The sequence below is a fragment of the Tachypleus tridentatus genome, chromosome 12 (genome assembly GCF_004210375.1).
Source record: "Tachypleus tridentatus isolate NWPU-2018 chromosome 12, ASM421037v1, whole genome shotgun sequence".
Taxonomy (NCBI): domain Eukaryota; kingdom Metazoa; phylum Arthropoda; class Merostomata; order Xiphosura; family Limulidae; genus Tachypleus; species Tachypleus tridentatus.
The window spans coordinates 33,965,361-33,979,847 of NC_134836.1; the positions used below are offsets into that span (position 1 = coordinate 33,965,361).

General features: G+C 31.0%; 1 protein-coding gene across 1 annotated transcript in view; it reads right to left on the minus strand.

Moving 5' to 3' along the window:
* Positions 1 to 2,769: 2,769 nt before the first annotated feature.
* Positions 2,770 to 14,487, minus strand: part of LOC143235612 (uncharacterized) — a 33,802-nt gene continuing 22,084 nt past the window's right edge. The window contains exons 3-6 of the mRNA XM_076473846.1: positions 13,965 to 14,079; positions 8,445 to 8,678; positions 4,908 to 5,038; positions 2,770 to 2,918 (exon numbers count right to left, since the gene is read on the minus strand). Of these exons, the coding sequence (XP_076329961.1) occupies positions 2,770 to 2,918; positions 4,908 to 5,038; positions 8,445 to 8,678; positions 13,965 to 14,079 (629 nt within the window). The remainder of the gene's footprint in view (positions 2,919 to 4,907; positions 5,039 to 8,444; positions 8,679 to 13,964; positions 14,080 to 14,487) is intronic.

Genomic DNA, 14,487 nt, shown 5'->3' on the forward strand with positions numbered 1-14,487 from the left:
GTAGTCTGATTATATTACTTTTATGTGGTGAAAAACAGGAGCATAAATGAAGAGCAAGCTCTCAGGTATTTCAAGAAAAGTTTTAATGTTTCTCTATAATAATAAAGACACATTTTTTTAACTTAAAAAATGATGAAAATGTAGATTTTCTTGTTACTATTGGTCTTTTATGAATTCCAATAAAATTTTTGTCAGTCAAATATTTGTTTTAAATCAAATTATGCTTCAAATATGCATGTATTAAGCAGTAAAAAATAATAATTAAGTTGAAGGACTTGCTTTTTACAATTAGCTGGACACATAACTCATCATACAATTTTAAATTATTTTCAGACCTGCAATACTTCAGATTTTGTTAAATTTTAACATGAGCATCATGAACCAGTGGCACTTTTTGCTGGTGATATTTCTAACCCATTGTGGCTTTTGTCTGGTTTTCTAAAAATTTTACAAGCTGAGTCCTTGCACTACAAAACCATTTGATACATACAATTTTTACACTGATTTGCATAATTTACAGATTAAATTTGAGTAGACTGACATCATTTATGTTAATCTTTTAAAGAGCTTGACATTAAGGTTTAAGGCACTTGCTGTACCATTAAATGACCACAGAATGAATAGTCCATAGATATCATGTAAATGGCCCAGATGCAAAGTTTTTTTTATCTTGTAGTTGTTAGGGTTATTCTTATAATGGACTGTCTCAGGAAAAAAAGTTAGCTCGGAAACCAGGTGGGAAGCAGCCAACAAACCCTTTACAACTGGGGAAACAAAGAGAGAAGATGTCATTTGCTATGTGGAGCCAAAGTGATGATTACTTGATGTGTTACTGGAAGTGGAAAACCCAAAACAAGTTCTCCAAGTTTGAGAGAAAAAAAAAAGTTTAAAACAAAAGTCATGGTATTCCCAAAAATGGTAACACACCATTCATGATGTATGAAATGCCTTTTGTTCAGGTAAAAGTGAAAAGCAGCAAAAAACTGCTACATCTTTTGAGTCACTAGACTCAAATAGGGCCATTCATGTTTGTGAGGACATACTTTTCAGTTTGTTATGCAACTTTGCCTCAAGATCCAGAGGATTGATGACATCTGTAGCACAAAGAATTCTCAACTGTGAAAAGCCTGACCCCACAAGGACATTATACAGATGCAAATGGCTTTGCTTGAACAGTGTTTACAAAGAAAAGCTTTTCCTATAACTACCTCTGCTACTGGCTTAAAGTTCAAGTAGATGCATTAATTGATTCCTTCCTTACTAAGAAAATTTTTAAATAAGCTAGAAGGGATTGTCCTGCAGTAATGAAACAAACAGAGATTAAACCACCTACCTGTCAATTTCAGTGATAGAACTTATTTCTTCCAAAGGGTATTGAATTTATCCAATCACCTCAAAATATCACTACTTTATCATAAGGAATGCAGAAGATAACAACTGATGTAAAGGAGCTGCATTTACTGCACCTTTGTTGTTGAATAAAAGAGTGTATGTATATACATAGGGATTATCTAGAGACTGTGCCTGATAAAATTTCATAAGGGTCATTTGAAAAAATTAATCAGTTGTCTCACACTGTCTGACCAAAAGGCTAAAAAGGTCATGGGTTATGCTTCTGGAATTTTTCTCTATGATGTGAAGGTTTTTCCAGCAAATAATGTATACCATTCACAATCAAAATTGAAAAGAAATTATAATAAAATCTCTGGAAATGATTAAGCATTTTCCCATATATGACTTTGATCAGCATATTGGTGTGACAACTGCACAAATCCTAATACTTATTACAGTTTGAATAGCAGCTCAAGTGGCAATTCTCACAGATTTTGCAGTTGTTGTCAAATCCCATTCAAATTTATCAGTTTTTGTAAAATAACTTGAATTTTGATCATGAAGATGATTCCAGACTGAAGTTCAAGTTACACATTAGATATCAAACAACAGTTACAAAACCAGTTGGATTGTACGACTCAAATACATGAAACTCTTCAAGGATACAAGTCCTTGGTAGTAATGGAGAAGATGACGAAATATCAGGTACCATATTTTCAAAAGAAGAGACTTCAATACTATGGAAGAAATGTATGTCATGGCATGGAACCATGGTATACACTCGAAGTGCACAAAGATATACGAACAATGGGGATGATGTTCCTGGATATCTGATCAGCTACTAAGATCACATTTCACCTATGGATTCAAAGCAGGACTGGTTTGCAGTTCTTTCAATTTATGCGAGTATTATGATGTAGATGAAACAACTTGCTTTATATGACAAAAATTTACATTCAGTCAGACAATGGAAACTAAATGTTCAATTGAAATATTTTGTGCACAACAAGAGCAATGATGGTAAAGGATGCATCAATGGGCATTTTACTGTTGCAATGAATGCAGTTAGGGTTTTTGAATATGGGGTACAGCATAACCTCCCCAATGGAAATAATTCATACATTGCAAAATAATGATGGTTTGACTAACACTAAAATTTTCCATTTTACAGTGTGATGTTATTGATGCCCTGACAAGTTCATATAAAGATGCAGTCTCTTTCTAGCCTCTTAAACATTTTAATGAAGACAGTTATTGACACTGAGTTTTATGTTTTTGAACATTCAGGTCATGACTATGTGAGGATTGATATAATGGACTTGCAATATCAATTTACAATTGTGGCACAGAGAAGTATTCATGGAAATATTCTTGGGCTTGTTGAAGTTGTCGAAAACATAGAAATAGGTAAAAATTCTTCAGACAAAGAAGATGTTATCATACAAAATGCAAATTAAGAGACAGTGGTTGATGAGGTATACAAGGAAGAATACCCTTTGAATCTGGAAGATAAAGTTTGTTTTGGTGGATCAATGACTTCCTGTAGCATTGTTCATACACCAAATTCAACAAGATTTGAATACCTCCTGTATGGAAATAATGAAAAATGGAAAGTATGTAATGAAGATGATAGAACAGATGCTCTCAATACTTTCAAAAATGATGTAGAAGATGAAGCCATCTGTCAAGTATGTCAGTGATGATAGGAGTAGCAAGAATATAACAATTAGCATTGGTTAACACTGGTCGTGTTGATTTTATTCATATGAAGCATGATCCTTAGGTTCTCAGAAATTTTGTATTTCTCTACAATCATGTTTGCTACACTAAACTGAGATAACATGGATGATACTGTGCCTGTTAAATGTTGGTTGGATGCAATTCCCAAAGCATGGAGAAGTGTATGGAAAAAAAATTTAATCTTTCAAGACAAACACTGAAGCTATATTTATGGAATATGCTGATGGTAAATGAAAAAATGTAGGGCCTGGGAAAATGTTTAAGAGACTTTGTGCTGAGTTTCTAGATAGAATTGACCTTCTCTCTGAAAAGTACAGCAGTATAACATCTCTTTGACAGTAAAAACATTGAACTCTTAGTATTGCCCCAAGAGACATTTAGAATACCACTTGCAGATACAATTTAGCATCTTGTATGAAAGAGGCCAACAATGGGCCATCTGTGCTCTTAGCACCACACATACTGAAACCCAGATTTTAGTGTTTTACACTTGCAGACTTACCACTGAGCCACTGGGGATGGGAAGACATCAAACAGGAATTCTACCTTGAGGTAGCTCATTGAAACAGAAGTTCCATTTTGTCACCTCCAGACTTACTACTGAGCCACTAGGGGTGAGGAAGTTCTTTCAAACAGGAGTTCCATCTGATTACCTCTAGACTTACAGCTGCACCACTGAAACAATTTTAGTTAACATTTTTGTAACAGAATTATTTTTCTGTCTTCTTTTTTTGAAAATTGGGTGCACTTCACACCTGAGAAGTGATCACCAGTTGGGATACACTTAATTTGTTTTCATTTAAAACCTATATTTTAAATGAAACTGGTCTACCATAAAATATTTTAGAAGGACCTACATTAACATTACCAAGAAAAAGAAATTTAATTGAAGCAAAATTTCAAGTGGAGGACTTCAATTTTCCTGAAAGGCACTAAAGCTTCTGTTGAAGCTGTTTGAAATGTTTTCACCAGTGAGTACAAGCATTCATGTACTTATTTAATAGAATTGTGGTCAGTTTTAAGTTTTTCAAAAGCCACACAATGATTAAGTTAGGAAAGGCAGCTAGTCAACACCACCCACCATCAGTTCTTGGGCTATTCTTTTACCCTTTCAGCCATGGGGACATTACAAAGTTAGTCAATCCCACTGTTCATTGGTTTTCATGCTTATTATGAATTATGTACTAATGCTCAGATGGATGCATTAAAAACATTTTATTTATACATGCATTTTGATAAGATAAACTCAGTTTTAAGCCCATGAGCCATCAGTTATATCAAGATTCAGCTATGAAACAATAAACTTAAACTTTCTTGTACAAGAACCTAACTGATGATTTTTGTTGTTGTTGTTGCTTAGTAACATTCTGCATGTACTTGAAACTGAAATTTACTATACACCAGAGGTAAAAATAATAACAGATGAATATTTATAAGATACTTGTGCATAATTGGGTACTTTGACACTACATTATTTTACTTAATTTTTAGATTAACTAGTTACTGCTAAATATTACTTGAAAGCAGTTTCTAAACCAAAATCATAATGGATAATTAAAGATAAACTTAAAACACTAACAAAATTATCTTTGAACAATTATAACATGAAAAAAATTACAAAATATTATATTAACCTATAAAAAAAAATTTTCAGCATTTTTATCATTATATATACAAAATCTTTACACATAAGAACAAAAAGAAGTAAATATTATTTGCCAAAAACCTTCATACATTTATACATGAAGAGCAATGTTAAACATTAACCTTCAAAATCAATCAACTAAAACACATACTGATATTTTCATAATTGTACTGGACAAAAACAAACTCACCACATAAATCAGGATCTTCATCACTTCCCCCAGGACAATCCTCAAATCCATCACACACATATTGGGGAAAAATACACATGCCTTTTCCCATGTTCTTGCATGGGAAAAATGCCCTAAGCATGTATTCTTTCCTAAAACAGAGTAATAGAGTGTTAAGTTTCTTTTGCTTCATAAAATACGTGAACAAAGATTTGAGTTTCGAACTGTTACACTTTGATTCATCACTGATGATTCAATGGCTCTAATCATTGTAACACATTTCCTATGAGTTATGACACTATTTCTTGTCACTCTGTTATGAAAGATGGTCTTTATATCTCAGAACAGCTGGTACGGGTATTAACACTTTTACTGATAAGGAGAGAGCAAGCTTTTAACCTTCCTAGGTCATCTTCAGGTTAAGAAAGAGAGAGTTTGAAAGTGACCATTGATAGACACGTCTTTAGGAAGAGATTATATATGGGTAATGGATTATAGGGGGGTGTTGTAGGTGGATGTTAGGTTATTAATTAGTATAGGTATAAAGGCATACCTTCATACTGGCTTAATTTTGGTTTTAGTTGCTGTATAAGTAGGGCTTCTTTGATTTTGCATTTGTTTATATTTGTTTCCCACTTAATATCTGGGTGTTTTCTATGGTTATGTTGTGTTTATTTGATTTGCAGTGTTCAAAATTATGTGAAGGTGTTCTTTGAATCTAGTTTCTATTTTTCTGCTTGTTTCTCCAATATAGACGTTGTGGCAGTTGTTGCAATGTATCTTATAAATTATGTTGGTGTTGTGTTTGTCAGTGTAGTTTTTACATAGTATGGACTTTAGTTTTGTACCTGATGTTTGAATAAATTTGGTGTTTACTGGAATGTTGTGTTTTAAGTTTTTTTCCAAATGTTGGTTATATTTTTGCTGATGCCAGGAACATATGTTATGCAGCAGTATAAGGTTTTGTAGTTTGTTGTATCTTGGGGTTTATTGTTGTTTGTTTGTTGTTGGTCTAGGTGTGTGCATATAATTTATTCCATGGTTTTTTGGAGGAAATTTACTGATATTGATGAAGTGTTATTTTGTTGATTTCATTGTTAATTTTATCGGATGAGCATCGTGTTTTATGGCTGTGTTTATTTGGTTTCTTAATATGTTGAGTTTTTGTTTTGTTTCATGTGCTGAGTCCCAGGAATGTATAATCCAGTATGGGTGATTTTTCTGTAAATTTCTGTTTTGAATTGTGTATCAGACCATAAAGATGGTCTTTATTAATTGGTTCGTTGGTTTGGTGTTTTATGGCACAAAGCAATTAGGCTATCTGCACCAAACATCAGGTAAATAGTTAAAATTAGTAAAATTCATAAAAAGAAATTAAGGTAAAACAAAACAAAGTTTAAAAAAAATATATAATTAGCATTAAAACCAATTTTTACATCTAGTCTACAGCTCTAAGAGAAAAAGTACAGTAATACAAGTTATAAAGGACTTTCTGTAGCATAATTGTAATTATCATAACTTGCCAGAAAGACTGTCAGGTAAGTTCAAAACCACCATTAGTCACCTGAAGTTGACCTTTCCAGTCCTGATTCTGAGTTATTTGAAGTTATGGCCATTTTCAGAAAGTAAAGTAATATCAGTTTCAAGACTTGTAGCAAAATTTTAATTATAACCTGCCAGGATGACTAACAATGTTAATCACCTAAAGTTAGCCTTTCCAGTCCTATTATTAATTAATCATTTAATTTTTAGTTCTTATCAATGCATTTTTAATCAAAGTTTTTAATAAATAAAACCTTTGATTAATATGTGTTTCAAAACCACTTTTTTGATCTTCAGCTGATCCATTATTCAGAACTCTCTCTAAATATAAATATAATCATCTGATGTTAAACCTGAAGTCAAGTGTTTAAATATTAGCTCTGGAGATAAAATATTCAATAATACATTGCTGTCTAATAAAAATAAGACAAACTTCCAGTAATACAAAAAATAAACAATTCTTTAACTTTATATATATTCCATGACCTATCTTTCCTTGCACTAAACTTGTGTATTATACACTTCTTACTATGTATATAACTATAATGTTGTATTTGCTGTGATTTTTCTTTCAAAAGATCAATATATACATCAGTACTAAGTGTCTTATTTTATTGGAGGGCAGTGCCACTTCAGAGGTAAAACATTTATTAATAACTCAAGAGTGAAAGCAACATTTAAAATGAATTTGAGATAACATGATGTTTGACGCTAGTTCAAGAGATAACACAATGTTTGACGCTAGTTCAAGAGATAACACAATGTTTGACGCTAGTTCGAGATAACACAATGTTTGACGCTAGTTCAAGAGATAACACAATGTTTGACGCTAGTTCAAGAGATAACACAATGTTTGACGCTATTTCAAGAGATAACACGCTAGTTCAAGAGATAACACAATGTTTGATGCTAGTTCAAGGGGTAACACAATGTTTGACGCTAGTTCAAGAGATAACACAATGTTTAATACCAGCACAATAGTTACTATGATGTTCAATATTAGCAAAAGAGGTAGTATAATTAATACTAATTTAAAAGACAATACAATGTTTAACATTAGCACAAGAGACAATACAATGTTTAATATTAGCACAAGAGGTACTATGATGTTTAATACTAATTCAAGAGGTAATATAATGTTTAATATTAGCACAAGAGGTAATATGGTGTTTAATAATAGTTCATGAAATAATAACAATGTTTAATGCAAGTATAGTACAGGAACAAAATGTGTTCCATCGTTTTAGTTAAAACACACAATTTGAAAAATATTTTTCATAATTCCCATTGTAGATGAAGTAACTTGCTCAAACAAGTTACTAAACTTTTGTTTGCTCTATTATATTTTGTTTATTGAACACTGAATTATGAATTTCTCTTAGTACAAGCTTCATTCCCACAGAAATGATGATGACTACCTTAGGTGAATTTGCAAGTTTTTGTTGCACCATTAGAAAGCAAGAAAAATTGTTAATAGTTAGGAGAAATTGTCTACTTTAAGCATGTTGTCACTTTATGTTCTTTAAATGCAATATTTAATTAAATAAAAATTTAGTGCAATAGTATAATAAAAGTTGTGTTAAGTGTCATCAGTTAGTAGATTAGTGATCAGTGATGTTGAGAAAACCCACTTGTTGAGAAAATATATATGTAAAAACAGCTTGTTTGGGTTGAGAAAATGTTTTACGTAGAGGAGCGAAGAAGGTTTGCTCCTCTACATAAAAATTTTCTCAATCCAAACCAACTGTTTTGTCATATATAGTTAGTAGATTAGATAAATAATAATAATACAGTAATACTATTTCACTTATAAAAATTGTCACATATCCTTTAATGTTTGTTTAGAAGTAGTTTCTTGCCAATTCAGTAGAAATACAATATAAAACATTTGTTCATTGGTCAAGGTGGATGAAAGTTAAAATTCTTACTGCTAAATATGTAAAGCTAAATGTAATGCAATATTTAATGCCAAGTTCTATGATTAAAGAATTTTAACAAGTTCCAAAGCTATAAAACCTCATTGACTGAACAGTGACTGAGACAGGGTGCCTCACATTAACACTCTCCCCAGTGACTTCACAAATGTACAGACCAGAATCTTCCTTCTGTAGCTGATGTACTGTGACTATTAGTTCATTACAACCTTGGAAATAACTTATTCTTGCTTTCTTGGACACCAGTTTGATAGGTAACGTCCATGTAAGTGTGTACCTACAGGTAAATTCTGTGGAGCTGCTTGATGGGTACTCTCTATCAAACACAGAAAAATTTGAAAAATGTCAATGAAAATGTATTCCTACAAAATAATTGAAATCATCAACAAATTTATTACTGTTTTTACCTACAAGCTTGCAACAGTCTATTATAAGAAATAAATAATTTCCTTCTTTTAGCTGCTTTATCTTTATATACTGTAATAAATTACACATTAAGATGCAGAAATAAAGCCAGAATCAAATAAAATGTATAATTTTCCCATAATAAAAATGTATTTCCAATAAGTACTTACACCCTGTCACAAGGTTAGCTATTCCCATTCAGTTCTGACCTCTATAAACAAACCCTTTCTTTATGCATTCCACAAGTCTGCAAGTTTAGCAACAGAGCATATATTGATGATTTTAAAGTGAAATTATCATGGACTGTATTGTAATTGCACAGCAGGAAGAATAATTCATCTTATCAAATTATATACAAAAGTAACTGAACCAGTCCATGTGAACTTTGATGAAAAATTACCTAAATCTCTATAAATAATCATGGTAATCAACAGCATAATGAATATTTGTGTATGCATTTTACTTGTTTTAATACAGTTTTGAAACAAGTGAACTGTGTGTTATTTATTTATTGCTGAAATGTATTGTCAACATGAATTCAGCTCATACATATGAAACCTAAAAGGGTACTTTTACAGAGGTTTTCAGAACCATTTCTTTTGATTAGGGTTGTTCAAAGAATATTGAGGTATAATCTTATAGCTTTGTTGAGTATTAATATTTTGCTTCTCACATTGGATTTATCATCCAAGGGTTTTCTTCTTTTTTGCAATATCAATAGATCTACAGTTATTCAATTCATACAAGATGCCTGTCATGACTGCATATGCTATTGTTTTTGTTTATTTTTAAATTTCAGTCAAAACTACATGAAAGCTATCTGCACTAGCCATCCATAATTTGGCAGTGTAAGACTAGAGGGAAAGCAGCTGGTCATCACCTTTCACTGCCAACTGTTGGGCTACTCTTTCACCAATGAATAGTGGGATGGCCCACTTACCTTATAATGCCCCCATGGCTGAAAGGATGAACATGTTTGGTGTAAAAGGGATTAGAACCCACAACCCTCAGATTATGAGTCTAGTGCCCTCACCACCTGGCCATGCCAGACACACATATACTGTTCTTGGTGTTTGTCCTCAAACAGCATTTTTGAACTGCTGGATCAGGTGTCTGTACGTTATTGTTTTTCCAGGTGCAGGGAACTTTATAAATAACAATTTTTTAGTGTTTGCTCACTAAAAAAGAAAGATCTTGGTTTCAAGAATGAGTTATGTTCTGTTGCTTTTATAAGTTATTTATGTGATAAATGATGTTGGAAAACTTAGGTTTTTAATTTGTGATTGGGGGGGGGGTAATGACCCTTCAATTGGTTTTGTTTTTTCTCATTTTCATAAAACTTGCAATAAACCATAAACATTTGGATTTCTTAGTCACGATTTGGTTGCCATTTCAAAAACACATCTAAGGATTCTTTCCTAATATTCTCAACAAAGGTAGATTTATAATAGAGATATTTGTCTGTAATAGTTAGTTTTAAGTACATAGAAGCTTAAACCTTTCACTATGGGTAGGTGAATTCCACATAGCCCAAACCCATAAAGCAGTTATACTCTAAATATAAAATATATACATATCTTTACAAAATTTTGTAGATTATCAATAAACAATACAAGACTTTAGTACATATTTTTTAAATTAAGTTTTAAGATTTTTTATCTTATTGATTTACTCGTGCATTTTTTCTTTTCAAATGTTGACTATTTAACATGCAATGTAATTTTGATTTTAAGATTAAAAATGCTTTTAAGCATCAGAAAATGTCAAATTTCACATGTAGAATATCCATATCCTTCAAATAAAATGTTTTTTTCTAAAAAAACTTTATTTTCTATCTGTTTTTTCCACTGCTTTATCTCATAGATTTTGTTGATCTAACCAACCTTATACATACCATAAAAAATTAGAACAGATATAAATTATGCTCTTTTTGTTCTAGAATGTCTTCCAGTTACAACATAAAATCACAAATATTTATTTTAAATAACCAAAATCTCATAAACCATACATCTTTATGTATATTTTAATTTTACTGACCCTTCAGCTGTTTCTGATTAGTTACAGAAGTTGCAATGATGCAATGCATGTGCATTGAGGTTACCATACCCAATATCACAAAACTGACCTTTAGTCTTCACAAAGTGACCTATCTTAGCTGTGTCCTAGTGCACCAGTATTGTAGAATGGAATCAGATTTTAATTATAATACATATATATTATTATTATTTGCAAATTTCCTAAATTTCAATTAGCTTTCTTAATATAGAGAGCAGTAAATAATGAAATACAGAAAACAATGATCTCTTCTATTTCCAAAGTTTATACTCACTTGCTGTAATTTGCTAAGCCCTGTCAAATTTTGCATGTGGAGGATGTGAAACAAAGCAATTTGTTTTAGATATCAGATAAGTATTTTAAAATTTAAAAAAATCATGAATTGCTATATCAATACATAACATTCCACTACAATTTATCAGGGCTAGTAACTAAGCTGTATTTGGTCTTAAAAAGAAATGTCTAACACCATTATCTCTTACCTTTCTGCTTCAATTATAACATGAAAAGGAAGGTTTTTCCACTTAAACACTTGGCACAAACTGAGAGAACCACGTTTAGGATATTCTGAGCTTTTAATTGGTTGTAAACTCGTCAGAGTCCAAAGTAGGTGTATGTAAACAAGCATTTCCAAAAATGGAAGACGTGGGTATGGCCACCTTATTTACTTCACAAAGTAATATCTCGTGGAATAGAAAAGTTAGGTAGTTCTTATTTTATATTGTAGCTTGTGAATATCAGTAATTTGAGTTTACAATTCATAAGAAACCATCGACTTTCTAGTTGGACATGATAAATACCTAATTTGTACCACAGCTGTATTAAACATACCACATGGCACACAAAAACTGATACCTAGGAATTGATTTAACATTTACTTTTATATTAAGAAATTAACTAATGTATAATACTAGAGCTTCAGTTATAATCTACAATTTGATTCTAAACTTATTGGCATACATTCAATACAATTTTGTGGTGACATGCCCTTTGACCCCTACCTGTAGCAAAAAGGTAGTGATATGGCAGATGAGAAATTTTCAAGTTTCCTTCACAATACTTTTTTTTAACTAGAAATAAAAACAACATTGGACTATTTCACATAAGAGCAAGTGTGAATGACACAGATGGTAAATACCTAGTTCTTGTATGGCATTTTATAAACATTCATCACCTGTGGCAAAGGTTACCAACCTTCTTCTTACACATGCACTAGTGATATAGCTGTGCATGACATCCGCTCTCCTCACTATAATTTCACAATTTCTTATATCACTATGAATTTAAATTTTACCAGTATAGAAGATGTAAAATATATCAATAGCTACCTGGTAAATATCAATGCATGAAGAAATCTTCACAACTAGTTTGTGGACAGTACTTGATACTTTAAATATTTATTTGCAAGTTAGAATAACTGAATTAACTTGTTTAGTTAATCTCAAAAATTAACTATAGTTGGATGTAATGCGTCACATCTTAAATTAAAACACACGCAATATACTTTTAACTAAATTAATATCTACAAAAGTTAACAAGTTATAACATTTAGGCCTTAATGTCTCTTCTTTAAAGATCTTGCAACCTTTTAGTTCAAGAACAGAGTGAAGCAATACACTTCAAAGTGTTTAAATAATTTAAAAGAAGCTTTAAATTACCAAATATTCTTCATATGTTAATCACTATAAACACACGGGCATATTATGAAACAAAATATTTCTAGAATAAAATTAACTCCTCAAATAAAATTTGGACATAATCAAAGGCAGTCTAATTTGACTACAATAGGGTTATTTTTTTCTAAAAAATTAAAGCTCAAAGTAATTTAGGGACTATTTTCATTTTTCACTCTGAAACTATAAATGAAGTCTAAAGCTTACTGCTTGTTTTGTTAAGTCCAAAACAATACAATGGGATATGCTGTGCTATCCACAGGTACTGAAAATAGTTGTTTAGCATTATAAGCCATTAAATATACTGTTGAGCAATGTAGGGGAGCAATCTATGCAGAACGACTAAGAAACAAGTTATTAAATTTATATTAAAAACATAAAGAATGTGAATTTGAGGCAGAAACTTCACCCAACTTTCTTCAAAAAACTTAACAACCTGAATCCTTATGTAAGGGCTTTTGATATCTATTCATAAATCAGTAGTGTATTATATACAAATAAACACTTTACCGTCAATATGAAATTAGAGAAGTGTTTAAATGCACAAAAATAGTACTTAAACACATTTCTAACTTCTTTTCTTTTAACAAGACTATGTTAAAAAACAAAACTTTTTAGGAAATAATATTCCAAATTCAATAAGAACCAACTAAATTATAATAGCATGACAGTTAAGTAAAAAATAAAACATCAAATTTAGGGAAATGCTGTTTGTGTGTTGTTGCTTCAAAATTTTTTACAATGCTACACAATGGCTTCCCTCAATAGTTACCCTTGCTTTGAATTGATAAAATTGAGGGAAGAAAGCTAATCAACATTACTTGCTGCCAATGTTTACTCTATGCTGGCAGTGAGATTTAACTGTCACTCTTACAGTACACTCACTCCCTAAAGTTTGAAGCATGTTTCTATGGTAATAAGTTACAAAAAGCCATGCTTCTTCAGATTTTTGATCCAGATACTCTAACCAGTAGGTCTTGCCTTGCTCCATATTATTTGTGCACCACCCTAAAATTACAGTTACTTCTAAACAGCTAAAATAAATGTTTATCATTCATGGCATGTTTTATAACATTATTTCAGAATTATAAAAATGTATAATATTAAGCTTAGAAAAAAATAACAACTAAGTTATAAAATGCTTTAAGCTAAAAAAAAAAGGCCAGAAATGTAACTTGTTTTATTTTTATTCTGATGTTACAACTGTTTTACAACTTTATTGGGTTTAAACACCATAATTATGATAGAATATTATACAGATTTAATGACTTAGAGCTCAAAATGTATTAAAACCAGTTACATACTCTGATTTTTTTCTAAATAAGGAAGCATATAAATGTGGTAAGTACTACATTATTATAAAATCTAGATATTTACTTTGATTGAACAACTATAACTGTCACAGGATTCAGTGCTAAAATTAAGATAATACATACAAAACAAACATCAACATTCAAGACTTAACCAACCTTATTTGAGCAATATTTTCATCAGTTACTCTGCACACTAAATTCAGATCTTCATTTACTCTCTTAGTAATGCTGTCTTCTTCAGGAGATATGGTAACAACAATATTATTTTCACCTAGTAAAACAAAAGTAAATAATACTACAAATAACCAAAAATAAACTTCAGAAACTTCAATGTTTGATTATCTGTTATTCAGAAAACCCATATAATATTAAAGTTTAGACAAACAATTTTACATCTTAAGTTTTCCTATATAAAGTTTGTTTTTTTAGCAATTGAAGACAGCCAGGTACTTTCATTCCAGACAACAGTAAATTTCTTAGATATTACCTGAATAAACTATTTCATAGTCAACAAATGTATAGTAATACAGATTGTTGAATCTGAATTTCATTGAAAGTTATAATTTTTCTATTCTGAAAATGTATTTCTGATTGGTACTTCTTTCTTTTCACAAGATCAGCTATTCTTGTTCACTGCTGTCCCCATACATGTAAACTTTTCTTTACGACACGTCACAAG